The 22,511-nt window shown below is 46.1% G+C and overlaps 1 protein-coding gene across 3 annotated transcripts in view; it reads right to left on the bottom strand.

The window, feature by feature from the left end:
• ZFHX3 (zinc finger homeobox 3) overlaps window positions 1-22,511 on the bottom strand; it is a 90,870-nt gene that overhangs the window by 19,999 nt on the left and 48,360 nt on the right. For all 3 annotated transcript variants that reach the window (XM_066582482.1, XM_066582480.1, XM_066582481.1), the window contains exon 4: window positions 10,552-10,786. In XM_066582482.1, the coding sequence (XP_066438579.1) occupies window positions 10,552-10,786 (235 nt within the window). The remainder of the gene's footprint in view (window positions 1-10,551; window positions 10,787-22,511) is intronic.

Genomic DNA, 22,511 nt, shown 5'->3' with positions numbered 1-22,511 from the left:
GGTTGACTGTCCAAAGTGTCAGTCCTGGAAAGACTTACAAACCCTCCCTCTTAACAACCCAAGCAAGTCATAAGCCTCCATCCTGCACCACTTCACATATAAACTCAATGCTTTAGACATCGTAGAACAACATTCTTACAAAATAATTCTTAATTGTGAAGAAAGAAAAAACAAAAAACACAAGTTGTCAGAGTTCAGAATTTGGGAATCGTCCATAATCCCAATTTAAAAAGTCTTCAAGGCAGCCTTGTATCCGCACAGGTGAGAGAATCCTCCGCACCCCTCATAACCACACAGCCCTGACGGTGAGATGTCTCGCTTCCTTGAGCGGTCTCAGACTCTCGATCAATCTGCCACACATATGGTGCATTCAGTGCTGTGTATGATCAATATGCAAATTGCATTCTGCATTGATCCTGTATTAATTTTCAATTAGGAGGCTCACAAGGGGTCTGACCAGGTCAATACAGAAGGAGCAGACAAGTTGAGAAGTAGCAGATTCCAGGGGACTCGGCTGAGACCTCGCTGAATAGCATCCAACCTCACCACAAATCCCAGCCGTGAGCTCCAATACACTCCATATGTTCCATCATCTTCAGCCCGCGGCACTTGGTATCCACCAGCCACCCACACGGCTCCATCTGATAGATGGGACATCCACTTAGTCATGACTGCATGTAAACAGCCGCCATACCGTGTCCACACCACAATCTAAAACACGAGATCAATCAGTGTGTGGAGGTACCGGCTCACCATTTAAAGGGTCTTCCTCATCTGTCAAGTTGGTAAAAATCTTATATCTGTTTCTTTTCCTGCTCACATGTAACAGCGAATAAGACAAAGACGGTTGCCAAAACCACCTAGATATAATTAAAGTGGTGTTATCACTGAGGCGGGTCGGAGAAAGTTGAGTGACAAACCATGTGAGAACAGTAATGGAAACTTTTTGTTGTCACCCAACTTTCCAACAACTGAGCAGAATCCTTAACAACTTGTCAAAAGACGGTAACACAAGGCCTTATATTAATGGTAGTTTTTTTTCTTCTTTTTTTTAGATAAAAATGTGCTTTAATTGAAATAACTGATATAATTCATTATTCATAGACTACACAGCAAATGGAGCAGCCTTTTAAGTACACGACCGTAGCAACTCTTCCCATCCCTGTGGCTGCCCGTACTGTGCCAAATGACCCTTTCAAGGACACAGTGCCCTTGTTTACAATCCACTAGGTGCCCGCTGCCGTTTCTCTACTGTACGCTAACCGGTAAAGTTGCGCGCACCAGCATATGAGGCACTAAGCCTAATTGGTCACCGGATAACAGTAATTAGTGCTCTGCTCATTAATGAGTAAAAATCTTTATTGGCTCCATTGATCAGTGGACTTGTTAGCCATTCTCCGAACCAATGGCAGGCGTAACGAGCTGGCTTATTGGCATAGCAATTAATTAAATCAATTTCTAGCCAGCAGCTGCCACTTGTTCCAAGCTTGTTAGGAAACAGTGACAGGGAAAACGTCAAATGTGTGAGGGACAAGCGGAACTCCCAGCATGCTTTCTGGCGTGGCGATAGAACAGTGTGCCGAATGGAAGCCTGTGCCAAAGAATGCCAGTCGAGTTCCAAGGAGTTGGTGCCCTTTTCGAGAATCTCAATCCACAAGGTTTTGGTGAAGAATAGGCACCCTCCAATGTGTGGCTAGCTATCTGGGTAAAAGGCAAGTGGCGACTAGCTAGACGCAGGTTATTTTTTTTAAATCTGGAAATATTAAGAATAAATACAAAAATTATAAAAAAAAATAGGAGAACAAACAATACAAAAATCAAAGCGTGCCACTTTAATGAAGAAGTCAGCCGCTTCCTCAGTCATCTCTATTTATTTTGCTTGGAACCCAGGAATAAAAAGCCCTTGAATCAGGCAGTAATTACAGTTTCCCTTCTAAGTTCTAACTGCAGATCAATGGTACATTTTAAGATGCATTGATTTACAATTAGCATGGCTTCCCCACTTAAGGCTTTAGGAGAAAATTCACTTTTCTGTTCCATACTGTGTGATCCGGTAAACGTGGCAAAAGATCTAAAAGGTGACGGCTGTGGATGCGCTCGCCATCAACCTCTCTTCCGCGGGTGGAGAGGTCACAGAACAATATAGGAAGATGAAAATGGAAACCTAGGCCGGCATTGTGGATCGCACAGCATTTGGCTATTTAAGGCTGAAAACATACAGTTTTTTGATGGAAGTCAAACGTTGTTCAGTAAGAAGTAGCATAAGATTCCTCTTACACAGCAACATTTGACCCTGATGAAGAGCGACGATCAACCAGACTGGTGGTCATCTACACGTTCTTAACGCAGGCCGATGCACAATGTATGGAGGATGGATGATCATACGCCCCACATACAGTTTCACCACTGCCGGCATGATATCCCGCGTTCACAAGGGCATGTGTGCTGCTGAGGAGGACTTTTTTGGCTGATCTGGGGCAGCTTCTTGTGAGTCAATGATTGGACAAGAACATTCGTTTGCCCTAACATCAGACCATTTGAAAGGTGTGCAAGACCTTTCTTTATATTCTCATTCCTTTTCATCTTGGCTCGAAAGCTGTGTGCGTTAGGGTGCTTTTCCAACTATCGCCCGAAAAAACGTTTAAATTAGGGATTTTGACCAATAGTTGGCCAACGTAACTCACTCAGTAGTCGCTAGTCGCTTCATTTCTGATCACTGCAATGAAGCAACTAGTGATCGACCTCTGGTTCAGTATAAACAGGCAGTCTTTCATCTTTGAATGACTTCCTGTTCACAGAGAGTAGAAGAGGGCGGCCGGAAGAGATCCCCAGAGCGCTCTGCCTTCATACACTGATAGTGCAGGCGTGATTGTGGTTGGGAGGGGAGTCATGCGCTTTAAGTTCCCGACAATCATCCTGTCTAAAAGTACCTTTATTCTAGCCAACGTTTTTTCCTAGATAAATCAAATGGGCTCACCTCTCTCAACATGCCCTCGTACAGCAGATCAAAAGAGGGTAGAGTAAAAAGCTTACTTTAGACTGGAAGCACATATGTAGTATTTATTATAGTTTTTCTCGTCCGAGCCAGAACTTTATGCAACAGGAAGGTGAAGTATAAAGGTGCCCATACACAGCGGTCAGCCGATAGTTGAGTAGGCCCGTCTTGCCAATACATATAAATGTTTGGTTCGGCCGTTCTGGTGGCAGCTTATCACCCAGGAAGCAAATGGATAGGGCATTGAGATTAAGCACATCCAACCCTTCTTTTGACTAACATTATCTGTTGGGGGAAAGTTGAGTGACCCCCAATATACATAAAAAGTTCTCTACCCGCCAATTAGTGGGTTCCGCCGACTAAGGGGGCCTCGAATCTTTCCCTTATATTTCCTATTCCTTTTGAATCCCCTCCTGACTTGGCTCAAAAAATTACATCAAAAACTAAGGTTAGTGGTACAGATCTAACGGACTTTGATAGAACAGACCGGGATACCGGTTTAGCCAAAAACAGCTACAGTCCCTCTGCAAATATTCTAGAGAGACTAAAAATGACAATTTTAGCAACTGACCAAAAACGCCAAATAAGCGGAGCTCTTCAAAGCGTAAATGAAAAAAACTGCACGAGCGAAAGTAAACATAAAAATAGAAGAAAAAAAAAATCCTGGTCGGCGTATTAATATCGGAACATACACGTCCTTCAAACAAAAGGATGAGGTGAAAATTCCAAGCGAGTGAATGCACTTTGCTCCGTTTCATAGAAGCAAATGGATTTGGTGCTTTTTATACATTAATCAATCAATATTACTGGCCGTACATGAGCGGCGCAGCCAAGATAGGAGTGACCTCCCAGGCAGACAGGACACTTTAATGCTCAGAAGACAGCTCAGAGCTTAGCAACTTTGCGAATATGTTTGTGCCTGATTAGCCCTGGAAGGCAGCGGCTGTGAGCAGTGCACTAAATATGACAAGGTTAGTCGTTTTCAATTTGCGCAGGGAGACGAAATGAGTGACTGGGGGGGTGGGGGAGAGAACATGTGAGGGGAAGGAGGAGGGTGAGCGAACTGTCCCACTTGTACATGGAGAGAGTCGGCATTCTTCCAGACTTGAGAAGCTTGCGAGGCACAGAGACTATAATTAAAAAAGTAGCCTTGAAATCCACACGGATAACGCGGCCATCTTGGAATATTCAGCTCATCAGTGCTCTACGGACGCCGGGCAACTCGGCTAGATCTGGTGTGCCGACGCCAAACCCATGCGATGAGCAGCCTGTAGGCCAAGCCATAACTGAAAGGGGGTCATCAGTTTCGGATATCTATATTAATGGAGGGAGGTTCCTGTTCGGGACCCCAAGAGACACAACTGAGAAGGGGCGTCCAAAACACTCGTCGCGTACAAACAATATGTCCACTTGCAGATCAATTTTCCCATAGGGAATCACTGACCGTCCGCGGTTAATTTAACAGCCGCGGATGTGATTTATTTCGATTCTTGGATCTCACACGCAGGGAAAAAAAACTGCAGCATGCTCCATTTTAACGTAGATCATGCGCGGATGGCCACATAGATCTCAATGGGTGCGGGAGATCCGCAGTGCAAATGTATTTGCGGATTTGAAGGTTAAATTCAATTAGGAAAGTGGGGAAAAGGCTGGGAGGTGGGATTGCATTTTTTTTTTCAACGCGCGGATGATCCTCAGTGCATCCGCGTACATCCGCTCGTTAAAAATCCGCAATCTGCGATCTCCCGCAAGCCAAAAAAAAAAAAATTTAAATTATCTTCTGCAGTGCATCTGCTGCGGAAATCTGCATCAAATATCTGCGCGGGCCGTATTATGCCCGTGGACATGAGGCCTAAGGGTACTGCTGCAGCAAGTTCCATTTAGTAGCCCACATTATGGGTGCAGATTCTGACCAGGAATCCGTTGCAGATATGCAGCTGATTTGACTATGTGCATCGCTCACCTCGGACTGCATGGTGCTGTCAGCACATCTCGGCAGCCACTAGTGAGCGCCAAACTGCTGGTCAGGTGACTCCACAGGTTGGGGGTAGAAGCGATGGAGCTACTAAAATCAGCTGCCTGACCACTGCAGCCAATCAGAGCACCACCGTTCATAACCCCTTGGCGCCATGGCCGATGCCAGGAGAACAGGCGGTGACACTGCAGCGTCCGATTGGTGACTTCATCTGTCACAACAAACCCTGGGATCACGGTGGGGCTGCGGCGCTGGATCACGGCGGCAGGTAAGTACGGATCCTTTTGTTATTTTAGCACAGTGGACGCAATTGGCAAAATATTGTCTGGTAGCCCCGTTATTAAAGAAGACAACCCCCTATTCATATTATGGCATATGGAAGTGATAAAGCAGCGCCCCCACTTGTACGAGTTGTTCTGGAAGACAAGATAGCCCGTCTTTATATTAAGACTTTGAGTTGCTCTTGTATTAAAAGGACGGCTGTTCATCCGAATGGCTGTTATACTTCCCGTGCAGTGAAATGCCTGGAAGGACATGGCTTCTCACAAATCAAGAGTTTAGCAGGGGTGCCAGAAGCCGCACCCCAGGGCGGCCACAAGGAAAGAGAGGATCCTCCCATCAGAGACCGCCCCTGTCACAAAAACTATTTTTCAGACTTTTTTAATGCTTGCAAAAAAACGCTATGAATGTCAATTGGCTACATTGGCAATATGTTTTTTTTTTTTCTGGGAGTTCCTCAAGTCCCATAGAGAAACCTACGGAAGAAAAAAACCATAGCCAAAAGGTTGCTGTGCAAAGGGGGCGGCAGGCAGGATGGGGGCGGAGCCAAGGCCCCCTTCCTTCCTGTTGAAAACAGTGGTGAGGAGCAGGAGCTCAGTGCACTGCTCCCAGCCCATCCCACCTCTCCTCCCCTTGCAGAGAGGGGCAGTGTATATCGGCCGGGCGTGAAAACGCCGGCCGATATGCGCTCATGCCCTTAGGCCACGAAAATTGTGCAAGTTCTATGCATTTGCGTAACCCGCAGAACTCGCACGTTGTTTTAACCCATTGTGTTCCATACGTTAATTAATACGCTCGATTTTCCTCTTGCACTGATAGTACGAAGCAGAAAAACTAAAGCAGGTCCTATTGTCGTGCGATTTACAGCTGAGAATAGGACTTGCAAGGTGTGCCTGAGAGCTGCGAGTTGCGCCCTCCTATCTTGGGTGCGATTTGCCATTGTCTGTGTAAATACGGCCTTAAAGTGTTGTAATAAGAGGTAGTCGCGCATAAATATTTGTGGAGGTGTTCAGTACTGTAGAAGTAGTGCTCCACACCAACTTCACACCCCTCCTTGGTGCCGTCTCACGGACTGGTACAAGAATGTGATGAAGAAATGAGATAATTAGAAATCCCGTTTGTGAGATATGAATCATATTGTGTGCATACAGCTGGCATAACAAACTGCTACAAAACAAGGTAAAAGGGGCGATGATTTACCACGCTCCCTTATCTAACACTCCGGAATGGAAAAAAACCAAAAACGTATATAGAAATAATATATTGGTATATGAAGAACTTGTGAAGGATATCGGTGTCCCACCCCAACCTTGCCCTGCTAGCTCGCTCACACAGCCAGGGGCTGATCAAATAGAAGCCAGAATTACCCGGCAAACACTTTAATAAAAACAAAATTGAGGAGGATGAAGAGTTTCATATCCTCTTCCAAGTCGCTGTGCTCGGAGCAGGGGAGAGCAAACAAGAAACAGGCTGCATGGCATTGCTGACATTCCAGAGCCGGCTCTCCTCCTGTCTGCCTGGAAGCATGAATACTGAAGACTCCTGGTAGCCGCAGATTAATAAGGTGCCAGCCAGAAGAAACAAAGGAAAAGCCACAACTTCTTACGCCGCTAAGGCCGGGTTCATAGGAGCGGGTTGCGTTTTTTTGTTTAAAGCATTTTCTTGCAAAAGAAAAGGAAATCAAATTCTGGCAGATGTTACATGGACATTTATTGGTTAATTTGGTGCAGAGTATGCCTTTTAAAGTGTGCCTTGTATAATATCCCAGCCTGCCCTATGCCTGGGTAACACTGTTGTCTTGCAGGATCCAGGATTGCGTTCTGGGTTGGACTAGGACTTGAATGTCTTCCATAAGGCAGTGTCCTCTGGGCTACCCAGTTTGCTTCTGCACCCCAACACACATATGAATTGGCCATAGCGTGCCTTGGTGCATTTACGCCGACGCATGTTCTTCTGTAGGACACAACAAAGTTTGCCGTTGTGGAATTTCGCACCAGAATCTGCAGTGTCAATGCAGATTTTGATGAGGAATTGCTGGCAGAATTCGGACATTTTTCAATTGGTCAGGCTAGCCATGATGGTGTTGGTGTGGAATTTTCTGCATGATGGCAAATCCCATGGAAATGTTCCGGCCACATGAAAGCACACCTTAAGGTACATCGGATAGTTGAAGAAATTAAAATTGGTGCTGGAAAAGTTTTAAAATTAAGAAACAAACATTACTCGCCTGTTAACTCCCCACCACTCCAGCGCCAATGCTCCAATGGTCCCAACCGGACTTTCCACATTTGCCTGTAGGGGTAACACGCTGTACAGCCACATGATTGCAGCAGCCGCTCATTGGCCTCAGTGGTCTTGTATGCGGGTATCACCACTAAGGCCAGTGATGGCCGGCAGCGCTCACGCTGATATACGAGCTACAACAATTAGCTGAAACCAGAGGAGTGTCAATGCTGGAGCGGCGGAGGATCTAACAGGGGAGTAAAGGTTTGTCTTTTTATTTGATGTTTTCTGCAGTTACTTTAATTTTTGATAGGAACCAGTCATCAGATGCCGGCTGTACGAACTACAGGAAGCATGAACTTCGGGCAGACGCTCGCAATGCAGTCATGTCTGTCTTATTCAGAAACACTGGATTGTTTAAAAAAAAACCAAAAAACCTACTTTGACAAACTGCTTGGAACGGGGTAAGGGGGTTGGAGTCCTGTGGGTGAGGTCAGGCCGGCCCATATACGCCCGAATTGCCTAGACTGCCAGGTCTCCATTTACACACAAACAAGCTGAGACCTGTCAGTCTAGTGACCGCATCCACGGGACTCCAAATCCATTCTGAGCGAATCATCAATTACGTTATTTCTGCAACGCCACAACATTTCAGAATAAAACAAACATACGACTGCAGTGTGTGTGCCCGTTCCTAGTTCATGTTGCCCGTAGTTCGGACAGCAGGAACCTAGTGACCGGTTCCCTTAAGACTGGCTGTACACGGGCGATAGTTCATAGCGTGATCCACAGCGATTAATCGCACACGGATCATGCTTGAAACACTTTCCATAGGATAACTATGGAAAGCGCAGCCCGATGTACATGAACGGGAAATCCATCGCGATTTTACGCTCACGTCTAAAAATCGCGGTGACTTAAAATGATCTCCCGCGGCGAAAATCCGCTTGCGAGAATCCACCATGGACAGGAGGCGTTAAACTTTTTGACGACTCCTTCAAATTGCGAGTAAGGACTGTGGGTGATTACAAACTGTCTGTACGTTGGCGCTATGTGAACAGTAAAAACATTTCTTTTTTTGTGGTGCAATGACGTTAAAACAGGAACGGAAGCGACTACACGGTCCTGCTCTCGTTGAAAAACTCCATAAAACATTATTATTTGCTCTAGGGGTGCAGTTATCAGTTTGGTGAAAGCCAAGGGCCAGGGGGGAAAGCCTTGTAGACGGGTGTTTGCTGCAAGTAGCGCTGGGCATTGAACAAGGCATGTATCTGTATTCTTGTGTTACAGCTTAGTCAGACAATAGGGAACATATTGAGTGTGAAGGAGCTGTATGCACACATGACTGACATGAGATGCTTCACAGAGGGGGCCACAGAAAGAGAGGGGTAAAGGCCCAAAAGATGGGGTTAATGAGATACAGAAGTCCGGACAGGAGAGAGAGGAGGAGCCGGCCACTGGGAGACAACTGGTGGAATCAGAGTCTGACAGTAACACTCAACCTCTTCCTGTCCAAACAAAAGCTCCCTTCAAGGAGCGGGCTTTGTGCTCGGGATCCCTTCTAGACCCCCACCCTCTGCAGCCCCACACACTCTCAGCAGAGACCTGTAACAATGAGGGCAATGTGCGAGAGGAGAGATGCCAAGGACTCGGCAGAGATTAACAGAATCTGCTGAAACAATACGTCCACTAAGAAGATTCGGTCTCACTGGAGGAATGTAAGAGGCCCGGCCAGCATCCTTCTTGGCCGCGCATAGAAACAGAGCTACAAGTCTGGGGAAATCCGTAACAGAGCGAAGGAAACAATACAATAAGGCTCCAGAATGGAAAGGAGTCTTAAAGGGACAGCACACCTAAAAAAAAAAAAAAAAAGTGTGTGCGATTGAAACTTTTCCCTATATGCAGCTATTTCAGGCGAGGCGGACTGCAGTCCGGAGCAATCCCCATGATGGCTACATTATGTCATCTCTATGACCGAGAGCCGCCATGTACATAAAGAAGTGGGAAGCGTAGAACACTGTTGTGTAAGGTGGCATTCAGACTATGGCGTATGCACCATATATACATATATAACAGTCACCCAACAGAGGCCAAAAAGAGAGTCCTTTGGGCTTCTGTCGGGAAATTTCTTCTCCCTAGCTGGCTTTTCAAAATCTGCGCCAGAGAGCACGAGTATGAAAACAATGGCGGGAAAGATAGCGTCTGCCCGATCCTCCCGCACTTCTGAATACACCCATTAACTGTAATGGGTCCTATGCGGTCTGTATACAGTCAGCCAAAAATATGGACAGCGCACGGACAGAAAATACGCCGGTGTGAATGGGGCCTAAGAGTGGTGTCACACACAGCTTTTTAGGAAAAACTCGTATCTGGTAATTTACAGCTCATCCATATTCTCAGATGTTTACTGCAGGGTAATCTGAAATGGAATGGAAACAATACTTTTTTTGCACAACATTTTTCTTCATTTTTGGGGCATATTTTGGGTCCATTACATTTTTTTAAAGCACGGCATACTCCAGGTACGGCATTTTTATATTCCCAGGCGTTATCCCACAGACTCTGCTATAAGAAAAAAACTCTGAAAAACAATATTTTCATACAAAAAAAAAAAGACTGCATTTTATGCAAACTAAAAAAATGACACAAAAGGAAAAAAGTGTCTATAAAAGACACTAAATATTTGTAATACGCGTTCTGTAGATCGCTAAATTCTCGTCTCCGTTGTCTGAAATTTGGAGAAACGTTGGATTTGAACTTTAGGTAGGAAGAGTGTATGCGGCGAGTAGCGGGATCCGCAGAATCCTCCACTCAGCGTGGCATCCCAAGGGTAGTATGGGCAAGATTGTCTGTCTCTCCAGATACTTGTATAGCCTCATTATTGCAGCAATTAGTAGAAAGTGCCCCAAGGGGGAGATGGAGGAAAAGGTTAGTGTGGTTGGAAAATCTGCAGTTACATAAAAAGCAGATGGGTCTTCATAAACACAGGTGTGCCGGCGATGCCGCGCGTATAACGGCGTGCCCACAATGCCCTGCTCACCGGAAATAAAAGGACAGACAAATACAAGCAAGCACTGACCGGACTCTGTAGGAGGTGAAGAGGTCCTGATGGTGAAGATCTGGCCGAGGTCTTCTTCCTCTTCCGGAAGTCCTTTCTGGAGCCGCTGCAGTTTGCGCAGACTCTCGCTGCGTTGGTGTTTCATAGAACGGACATGCTGAATTAAGTTGAGTTTGGCCTTCGTGGAATAAGAGCAAAGCACGCAGTGGTAGTAGGACGACTCGCCTTCCACCCCGCTCTCGTGCTGCTGTAAGTGCTGCGGGAAATAGGGGGAAAAAAAGGTAATAAGTAAGTAAGTAAGACCGGAACAAAAAGCTGCTACAATAAAACTCTGATTCTGATAATGTGAATAAAGTGTTATTACAGAGCAATAACTGGCAGCAAGACAAGTCGCATTGTGACGTGTGACATTTATGAATGCGGTTGCGTTACTACACATGGCGCAATATGCCTCCACATGACGCGATACGCCACCACACGACGCAATACATTACAAGTTTACGGAAAGTTTGTCAACATTTTTTTTTCAGTCTAATAGACGAAATTCGGTTCCAGCACCATAAGGCGGAGGGGTAACTTACCTCTACTTTATCTTCTCTTCCTGGCCCTTTGGTTCACTGGTTCCATTTTCAGGCGGCCAACATTGTCACTGCCATCTATAGAGGGCTAGAGCATCCATAGTGCGCTGGTAGCTGTTCTGTGATTGGCCAGTGCTGTTCACATGATTAGCGCTGGTCAATCACAGAGTCTATTACATAGTTAGAAAATGATGGCAGCCATCCTGGATGCCCAAAAACGAAGTGTGGAATCAGTGGAACAGAAGAGCCAGGAACAGAAGCTCAAGTACAGGTAAGGTACCCCCGCAACCTCCCTCTGGTACCGGGACAGAATTTTGTCCTGAAACCAGAGGGTTGCTTTAAGTCGTACGTAATTTGCATCCAATCGCACCCTAAAATAGTCATTCAATGTCGCATACAAATCGGACACTTTTTCACACAACCGGTAGGACACTAAAGTCCCCGAGTCGCCCTAATCTAATGGTAAACCGTACTAGAACATCAGCCGCCTTTTAGCTACGTCTGTTTCTGAGCAGCTGGCTGAGAATCCAATATGGCCACTATAACAAGTTTCACAGAAAGTACGACCCAACTTTCCTAGAGTTGGACAAGACTCTGGACTCCGTGAAGCACTTCTGATCAATGCAGTAAAAGACGTACAGAAGATGCATCACTGTATAACCCAGCCGCTTTCCCATTCAGTCATCGGTGCTAAAAGGGACAATTCCTGGGATTTTCTCCACCCGCTCCGGCCGTCAACGGGATTATAAAAACAGCGCTGTTCCTTTAACAACTTGAAAAAAAAACTCCAGGCGTAGAAAAAAGGCCGCCACTTGGGAGGACAGTAGGAAACTGCACAATGCAAGAGCTGAGAACTCTGACACTGTCTATTTAAAGGCTCATCACTCTAAAAACAGCTGTTAAACCAAAAATATATGCCCCCTAAAAGGAAAGGATCCGTCCCTGCCAGATTTAAAGGCGGCCATCAGCGCATCGATTGCTGGAGAGCTTGTGGGGCCGGTTTTCCCCCAACAATGGGAAACTTCTAACATCTGGTTCTTCACGCATGGAAGGTGAAATATTGATCCGGTTTAGCTGAAGCACCACTTTAAAACAGAACAGACAGAAGTACATTCTGATGGAAGGCAGCGAATACCCGGGGGACGAGAGAGACGCGCACACGGCCGTGTGTATTGTCAGTACCAAAAACATCATCCTCATGCAAACACCCCATAATGAGCATCCGTACAGGTACTATAGGGGCTCGTTCATACGGCGCTGTAAGAACGCAGTATAGCCGCGGGAAAAGATCTAAAGATCGCGTCAACGGGTTAATTAGCCTGTTTGCACGATCCAAGGTGCGCACTTTCCAGCTCCCATAGAAGTCTATGGAAAGCACGCACCAAAGATAGGTCAGGTCCCAGAGCTTAGATGCGACCTGCAATTGCATGTCATATCTTTGTTAGGTGTGCGAATTTAGCGCGCCTAACGTTTTTATAGGAAACCATTGGTTTCTATAGAAGCGTGTCCTGTGCCCGCCTGTAATGCACGGGGACCACAATCGTGTGAATGAGGTCTAAGGGACCTTTTACACGGGACGGAATAAGACGCGCGGCCTACCGCAAGCCGCGGTACTAAAGGTCCACGGACTACCTGCAGATTTTGAAACGGAATTGAAAAATCCCTAAAACCTGGCCGCAATTCTGTATCAAAAAACAGCAGTCAGGCTGGGTTCACACAAGGGGGATTTGCAGTGGAAATTCCGTCCGGTATTTCGTCGCGGCTAATCCGCCTGCGGCCGCTAATCCCTGGTTTAGCCAGCCATGTGGACGAGATTTCTCAGAAATCTCGTCCACACAGGACAGTGAATCCGCCACGGCAAAGCCGGCGTTGCGGTGCGGATTCCCGTGCTGCAGCATGTTCATTTTGTTTCCCGTTGTGGCCGCTCTCTTCTCTATGGGAGCGCTGGCTGCAGCAGAAAAGCGTGTAGCCAAGCCGCTCCAAAACCTGTGGCCAAGTGCCGTGCGTTATGTATGTATGTATGTATGTATGTATGTATGTATGTATGTATGTATGTATGTATACATATACATACACATATACATACACATATACACACACACACAGACACATACACACTCTCACCCCACCGTCACTACTCCCTATCCCCTCTCCCAAAAGCACAGAGGCCTCTTTCTCAGCTTCTTTCAGATCTCCACAACCTCAGGTCATAAATCACAAAGTCTTCAGCTGGAGAATCCATCTCTTTAATGAAAAAGTTATGTGTGAGCAGCTGTCCTCCCAGTCCTGTTCCAAATAGTCCATAAAAGTCTACGGCTGGTTACATCCTCAGCGGTCCGCCACCTGCAGACAAGCCTGGAATTTCCTGGTGAGGTGGGGAGGGCCGCCGCCGCGCTGCACATCATTCATTCTGCTCTCAAGCAAAAGCTCCTATTTCCACGTGACGCCTCCCTGTCCATCCGAACTGCGCACATTAGAATGGCCGGCCGGTTATGGCTCCGCTCACACCGGCACTCAGATAATCAGAATTAATATTTTTCTTTTTTAGCTGCGACAAAATGTCAGCCAAATCTCGTGACCATGTGACACATTGAATTCCAATGCATCCATTCACAGGGGCGATGTTTGGGCGCGTGACGAAATCTCACCGCTAAAACATGAAATTAGCACCATTTCGCCAATTACTCTTGGGACTCGCTCATGGCTATTGTCCATTGACACGATTTTGGTCCGTGATGCGTCCGGTGTAATAGCGCATTGCCCGTGTGAATGAGGCCGTAGATTGTAAGCTCATCTGTGCAAGGTTTGCAATGATCTTGTATCGGGTTTCAGGCTGATCCTTTATGATAGTCATTGTCTGATAACTATCAAGCCTCCAACCTCTTGGTGTCCTTACACCACAACCCCCAGCATGGCTGTCAGGGCAGCCACAGATTGGAGACCACTGGTGTAGAAGAACAGACCGGGCTGATCTGTGGTCTAGCAGCAGTACAGCCACTACAAGTCTCAGCATAACCTGCTAGGAGGTCCAGTAGCCCCCAATGTGTGCTGTCCAATAGAGATGAGCGAACGTACTCGGTTCGGGTGTTTTTGGACCCGAGCACCGCTTTTTCTGAGCAACTGACTACTCAGACGAAAAGATTCGGGGGGCGCCGGGGTGGAGCGGGGGGAAGCAGTGGGGAACAGGGGGAAGCCCCCCCCCCCCACTTCCCTCTGCAACCCCCCACGCACCCCGAATCTTTTCGTCCGAGTAGTCAGTTACTCGGAAAAAGCGGTGCTTGAGTCCAAAAACACTAGAACCGAGTACGTTCGCTCATCTCTACTGTCCAGTCTTAGTCTATTCTATTAGTTCAAGATTGCGAAATCACAGTTTAACAAAACACTAAAAAGTTAGTTTTCTTTATCTGCTCTATTAATATTCAGCAAAATATGCGGACATGACTCATGACATTCCGGTGGGAAGAAGGGGAAAAAAAAGTTAGCACAACTTTATCAATCTACAAGTCTGCAAGTCGGAACACGCAGGAACTAAAATAAATACTAAAACCAGTGATTTAGAAGAGCGAGGCCCGGCCGGCCCCATTGTCCGGAAGCCTCAGCAGAACTTGGCTTTCCAGAGGCGACTCTGCAGCAAAGTGGGGGTGGGGGTGGGGCTTACAGATTTTCCAAGAAGGTTATGCGTTAAAACGCTAAAAAAATGCCATGAATTGGGTTTTCTGTAGCATTTTTGGGTGTTTTTTTTAAATTTTGTGTTGTTTTACCAAGTCTTAGGCCGAATACATACGGGCGGGTCGGATTCCGCAGGCGGGATCCCAAAAAGGAATCCAACCACGTGCCCGGCTGGAGACCCCTGCCTACCTGGTCGGATGGTTCTTTTCTGTGCTGCGGATATGCCAGCCGATGCGCCGGCATCCATGCGCAGTACAGAAAGTGCTGTGCCATTGCTAGGCGATGATGCGGAATGGAATTGCGGAAGGGCCACAGATCGGACGGCTTCCACTGACGAGCAGAAAATTGTGATTGATTTCCGCTCATGGAAATGTGATTTTCTATAGCATGTCTATGGGCAGTATTTGGGCCTTATACTGAGGCCTATAAAAAAACTGCAGAAAAAAATGCCACTTCATTTTGAAAACAAAAAAAAAACAACTTTACACATGTCAAAAATACCACAAAACACTTTGAATAAAGACAAAGCATTTTGAAGAAAAGAAAAAAAAAAACACTTAAAAGCGGCAACAAAACGCTTGAAAAAGTGCTTCGAGTGAATTCAGGGTTGTCTCGTTTCTCAATAAAATCATAAAAGAGGCCTCAGGCTTTGGACCTCCATCTATTAGCCAGTGGGGAGCGCTATTACTGAGCAGCAGGGAGACCCGCTCCGTTGGATGTCCAGATTCCTTTGAATGGCCGCATGCAATACTAGATTACCTGTGAGTAGCGGCTGCAACTATAAAAGGGAACTTTCCCTGACGAGATCAACTGTTTACTGGGCGTCTCCTGACAGACTTCATATTAAAAAGGCTGCCCATGATGGGACCACCACTTTAAATACACTTAAAGAGCATTTTCCCCTTAAAGGGGTATTCTGGTTACGCAAAGTTACTGTCAAACGAATGCTAATCAAAAAAGTTATTAAAGTTTGCAATGTGGTTCTGCTCTGGAATTTGTACAGAAGTGTTTATTTCCAGGTTGCCGTGGATACGTCCTGTAGACATTCTAGCACTACAGGACGGACTTGCTCAATAGGAAAGATCAGGGATGGCTTTTTATCCCTCTTCCGATTACTGACCAATAGCAGGGCGGTGCTTAGCGGGAACACACAAGGGGCCGGAAACAGAGTGGGGAATTGTGCGGAATGTAGTTGCATACTGGCAGGGGTGCGGGTAAACATCAGAAACAGGACGGTAGGGTAAGAGGGTAATGGCTTCCCGATTCATACCCATAAGCAGCTGTGCGTGAACACGGCGCAAACAGCTTTCATATCCGGAATGTTTGAATATTCGCTTCCCAAGTGGAATACCTCTTTAAGTAAATACAAGCCTTGAGTCATATCTGCTTCTGAGAAGGCAGCGTGATGCACAATGCAGACACCATTCCTGCTTCCAGAGGAGTCCACCCTTCCTGGAATCAATACCAAATTTGAACATTTGTGCACAAGCCTTGCCAGTCCGGCCGGGCAGTCCTGGGCGGTGGATCTAGTCTGCAGGTAGGTTACAGACAAGAACCACATGCTTCGCATCCCTGTACTCAGAGAAATATGGTTTATATTTTCCAAAAAAAACCCTCTTTAACCCAAAAGCCCAGAGTCACATCAGCCGGCCAGATGTCTAGGTATTCAGACAAGGAATTATTAGCATCTTATTGCGCATTTAGCATGTTCAGCCCGTGCCAAGGTCTGCTCTGCAGCGCGATACAATGGCGTGCAATTATTTGTGGTTTTATTATGATCTCTGGAAGACGGAGCGCATCGGTCTCCTCGCGGCTCGTACGCTTGTGCGCCGCTCCCAGGGGTTAAAAGAGGTGGCATAAATACGAGAGGAAATGAGGGATAAAAATAATTTGCATTACGTGGAACAAGAACTGTATCTACACAAAAACCTCGGGACAAGATTAGCAAAACAAAAGAAAATGATTACACCGACTTCCCTCTGGCTCACAGTCAGCACTCCACCGAAATAAGCCAAAGGAGGTGGCATGCCCAAAGTATAGATCTCCCAATATTAGGCCATACTACCTTCTTAGTGCCCCCAATGGTGGCACCTGTCACCTTGTCTCAAGAAGGCACTGGCAGCAAGAGCTTTTTCCTATTAGTGCCAGGTTAGAAACAAAGGCAAGGAAGCAGCTAGTATTCCCTGTGATGTCGGCCAGCTCCACCAGGAGGTCCATCTAACAGCGGGACACAATGGGATTGTGTGGTTGTAAGTACTCGGACTCTGCTGAGCTACTAGAGTTTAAATAGCAGGGTATATATGACATAAACAGAGGCTTTAATCAGCCGAGATCTGCTCTGGAAAGCGGCTTATGATGGCCCCATGGGCTACCAGTTGATAAATCACAAGTTGTAGGTTAATCATTTGATAGTAAAAAAGTTTCTGCAACTTTTTCTAACTTTTACCTTGTTTTATTTCATTGACCATCAGTGAATGCAATAATAATTCCATTGCCATTATGGCAATAGGAGTATTAGAATTTGTATACACACTGAATGGCAACTTTATTAGAGACCCTCCTCTAGTAGAGCTTTGGACCTCCTTTGGCTTTCAGAAGTTGTGGCGCAGATTCCACTAGATGTTGAAATCACTCCGCCGAAATATTGGCCCATTCGGACAGGAGAGCCCTTTGCAGTTTCAGCAAATTAGATGGAGGTACTAATGTGCTCTGAGCAGCTGATAGGAAGGGGTCATCGCCCCCAAGTTATGACCCTCTCATCAGCGTTCATAAGCAGTGAACCCCGACTCACACAAACGGTCTGGATTCAACCAGGTCAGCGTTTCAGAATCTCCATAGACACTAATAGGTTATGATAGGAGGACATCCTATACAGAGAACACCCGTGGCAATGATCATAATCACATCACTTCTGCACTACTATGGAAGACCTGACCCGTCGGGAGGCCGCCGAGGACTGCGGTTTGGGAAACACTGATTCAGGTGATGTTATTCCACTGCTCAGTGATCCAGTTTTTCAGTTGGAGCACCCATATTCTATTCAGCTGCAATTTGACTGGTCGTCATTCTTGACACCCTCCTCTGACCCCTTTTGTGGAAGAGTTATTTACATCCACAGGATCTGCTTACGCTGGATGTTTTTCATCAGTCCCGACATTCTTGCTATACTCTCCAGACCATTAAAAGAGAAAACTGCACGAGGCTGGCAGTGAAAATCTGGACCTGCTAGTCTAGCACCGGTGACCAGGCCTTGTTGGAAGTCACTGGATTTTCCCATTTTAGGGTGCATTTACGTGTAGCAGATCTGCTGAGGCTTTTCCACAGCGGAAAATCTGCACAAAAATTCATGCCAAATGCCACATGAAAATCCTCGTGGCCATTCAGTATATCGTTAAAAGCTGGATTCACACAAGACATTTTGCATTTTTTTACTCGCTATGGCCAGATGTTACTTAAAAATCTAGAGCAAAATATTCAAAAAAAACCACAGACACAGGTCTTTTTTTTTTTTAAACATACTCTGGCTATGGCTTATGTCGTCTTCCCATAAGCGATTCTACTACATTTGAGAACCAGAAGCAAAAAGAAAAAAAGACACGTTACAAACATATCAAAACTTTCATGGTGTTTTTTCACGAGCATTTTAAAAAACTGAAAGAAAAAAAAGGGCGTTTGAAGGGGTCCTCAGGGAAAGAGTTAATTCTTGCCTTTTGATCTCAAGGAGGGCTCCAAAAATAAATCTTGGACCCGGGGTGAAGAGAAGGTCCAGAACCAGAGACAGACGCAACAAAGATAACTTGTTATCACGGTAAACATGTAAGAGATCTGCGATCGGCTCAGTAGAAAACATCTAATGGGTCCCTCAAGCTTTAAAAAAGGAGCCGAAGCCAAAAGTGACTTACAAAATGCAGCCCAAAACACAGCCAAATAAATAGCCTTTCAGCTGAAACACAGCGGGCCAAGCAGTCATTATTGACAAAAAGGGCTTCCAGGAGATTAAGTGTAATCCCACCGCAGAGGATCTCTAACAAGTAACCACAGGTCAGCCAGGCCACCACCGTGTAATAAAGTAACGCCGAGGAGCGCACTACTCCTCCGAGTCCCATAAGGCAAGGAACGTGACCACCAGCAGATCCCGCTGCGACTGTGTGGAATCTACCCCTGTAAGAGACGATCTGCCGCTTCATGTAACGGACTGCGAGCATCGTGGGGCTGCTTTAGGGGCATTAGGAATATCTAGATGAGCGAGGCATGATGGGAAGGGTTTCATTAACACTATTCCAAAGTAGTTCTTAAAATTGGTTACTACAAGTCATCCAGATGGTCTAGAACGTCGGTTCTCAACATGGGGTAAGGGTCTGGTCTCTAAAGGGTACTAGCACCGCCCTTTCAGCACAGTATATGAAAGGTTTGGGGGACCTTTGACTCCATGTATTTGAGATGGGGGTACATTGCGTATGAACGCTGGTCTAGAAGGTAAATGTAGTGGTGGAATACATATGTCGTCAGATGAACAGCCCCCTTACACAACCCCCCTCCATATACATGCATGCTCAACTTACAAGAGTGCATTGATTTTGATTGGGGAGAGGAGATTGAAGGTGGTTTTACACGCCTTGACCTCAATCAGATGAGCACCAATCAACGAAATTGGTGCCCATTTAAATGGCCTTCACAATTGTCCATAGGATCGCTTGTCTCCCATACATTTTCATCACGGTTAGCAACACAGCCCCCATTTACATAGGGAGATGTGCTGCCGGCAAGTATACATTTTTTGGCAGCCCATAAAAACCAATCAATCAACGGGTGAGTATTTGCTTGTTTCTTGGCTGATCGCTGCCCTGTTTACATGATGCAATGATTGGGTGAACAAATACTCAGGGTCGCTGGCCGGTGTAGAAGAGATTTTAGTGGTTGCCGAACACCTCTGGTGGCTTATCTCCACAAGAACAAAAAGATTGGGCAAGTTGCAATCTAACCATCTGATCCTAATATCCCTGACATCTGCTGTCAGGGCAAAGTCAGGAGGTCCCCATACACATTACATGATCATCCAATCCCATGAAAATCAGCAGGTTGGGCCAATATACGTCCAATATGTATGGGCGAGCTTAAGATGCTACGAAGCTTTTGACTGTCTTGTTTGTGGCAAATATCTAAGTTGACCTTAAATTGCAAGATCAAGTCATGGTCAAATTATTGCATTCACTGCTCACCCAGGAATAGATGGAATTTTCTTTTATAGCGTGGTTTTTGATGAAATGACTGTTTTGCGCTTAAGCATCCGACAACAGTCCCAAAGTTTATCGCTCTTATGGTTTCAGTGAATGGAGGTGGGGCGCACCGGGGACCTCTTGCGGCCACCTACTTCCATTCAGAGCAAATAGACAGTCATTCATAGATGAAAGTAAAAGGACCCTGAGATGGACTGGCACCACATATCTTCATGGCCTAACCCTTTACCTAAATTCCAACCAGGTCTGGGCAAACAGGGCCGTAGACCAGGAACCCATCAATTAGAAAACCCATGATTGTTGCCTATTCTACGATGGACCTTCCAAATTTCCAGAACCCTCAGAACACCGAGTTCCCTTTACATTATACCTTAAAGGTTCTACAAAGTGGGAACCCATGTTATGCCAAGGAAATACAAGACCTAAACAGGAGTAATGCTGAACTCTGACATTACACCGGATGATACGGGTATGCTGAACTTTCCAAAAATATTCAAGTCCTCTTTTGCTGAGACGTTCAGCCAAGGAATAACAACCTAAGACACTTTTCATCCGTCCCGATGCCTGGGACATTTATTCTTCATGGAGATGAGCACTTAGCACATATATCAGACCCGGGTCACCCAGTCGCAGCCCTGGGAACCTGCGGTTCACACTGTGACAATGGTCAATGAGATAATTATTCAAATTTAAACCAAAAGGACAAATGGTCAATCAGACGCATTCGAGTCTTAATTTTTTTTTTGCCTCATTAAAAGCCAATATATTTTGACTTTCAGATTAAGAGCCTCCAAAAGCTTACTGTACGGTAAATCAAGCAGATCATAGAGGCAAGCAAAGTCTGTGGCACTTTAACTTTAAATAATGCAATAATTATTGGATTTCCTTTTTATAACTGAAGTGCTGGAATGTAAACAATGGATATGTAATTGCAGGAAGGGGAATCAATACGGCCAATCGTTTTCAGCCATGTTAATTGTAAATACAATTGCTCCAAGATGTCAGCTTGTTCTTCCTGCTCCCAGAATCACCCTAACGGATGACAGAGTCCAACTTTCCCATTACGGCCGCTCGTTCCTTTAAGAGGTTCTCAATCAGGTCTGATCAATCTGTCAAGATAATGCATGGATTAAGTAAGACTCCTTCAAACACAGCTTCCCAATCAATAGCCAGAACTGACTTAATGAGGAGGGGCCGAAACCCACAGGGAACCTGCACCAGTAGCTGCCTGAGCATGTCTTTGGACTCTTCGTACAGGCTGATAAACAGACCATCTCTTAATGAGCTTGCAGTTTATGCATGCTTCACTAAGCATTAAGCCTCTCCCCTCCCGGGACAGAAAACAAAATAGATTAACACAAAACAATACGGTCCCAAATTAGCTCCATCTTGGATTGCCTTCTTCTTAACGTTAATTGTGCTTGGAAGTGAGGATAACATTTATCAATGCCGTGCCAGGTTTCATCCCTTGAGTAAGTGTCTTTCTCTTCTCACTGGTGGGTCTTGCATGCTTTGGAAATTAAGCATACAACTTGCCCTTAGAGAGATTTATCGCCTCGGATAAAATAGATGTTGCCTAAAGCAACTATTGTATCATGCGATGGAGCAGGGAATCGCCGTAAAAGCAGGCTCTCCACCCCCTTCGCCTTTTTTCGGAGCACATGCCAAAATGTTTTTTAGCAGGCCGAGGCCTAGAGTAGAAGACCTCTGCGAGCTGGGATGTAATCGGCAGAGATTGGAATGAGGATGAAAGGGTGGCTTTCAAAACAAAAACAAAAGGGCAGTGTTGTCTTAGCAAGTTGTGAACAGAACCCCCACCCCTTTAATCCAAACATCATCGGACACACAAACACACACAAAAACCCCCGAAGTGAGAGCAAGCGAGAAATGAAAGTGCAACCTTATACAGACATCTGCTACCTCTGCCACCGATTCGGGGAGATTAATTTCCAAGAAGCTTGGATGCACAGAAAGCCTGTAGTGTGAGGGGAGGAGGGTACGAGAGGATGAGGCTGGGGTCACAGCCTTCTCCTTGTCTCTATTGTGTTAGCTTTGATGCATGCTGTTTCCAGGCCTCATAATGCTGAGCTAGGGCCTTGTCCTTAGGAAACGGCGAAGAGGCCTGCATGTTTCCTAGCAACCTCCTGACAGCCAGCTGGCAATATCCCAGCTGGGGCGACTAAGAAATAGGTGATGCTTATGGACAGATAAATAAACAGGAGGCCGAGTCGCTGGAGGAGAGCAGGAAGCTTCAGACCTCCGCAGGCTGGAAAAAAAGTGGAAACGCACATTTACACGAGGCGGTTTGTCCCGTCTTCACATCTAGAATGACCCTGGTAGGACGGCCATGACTGACAGCGCTGCAAGCCTGGACAGGTCCGCGGCTACACAAGTGGCTCCAATACTCTGGGAGAGGGAGAGGCTCCAATGATTAACCTGTTAGCTGCGGACACTCTGCCCACGGACCGAGCGGCGAAGGAGTCGTTAATTAGAATGT

Source organism: Eleutherodactylus coqui, chromosome 11 (assembly GCF_035609145.1).
Source record: "Eleutherodactylus coqui strain aEleCoq1 chromosome 11, aEleCoq1.hap1, whole genome shotgun sequence".
NCBI classification, from domain to species: domain Eukaryota; kingdom Metazoa; phylum Chordata; class Amphibia; order Anura; family Eleutherodactylidae; genus Eleutherodactylus; species Eleutherodactylus coqui.
This window is presented reverse-complemented; position numbering and strand designations above follow the sequence as displayed.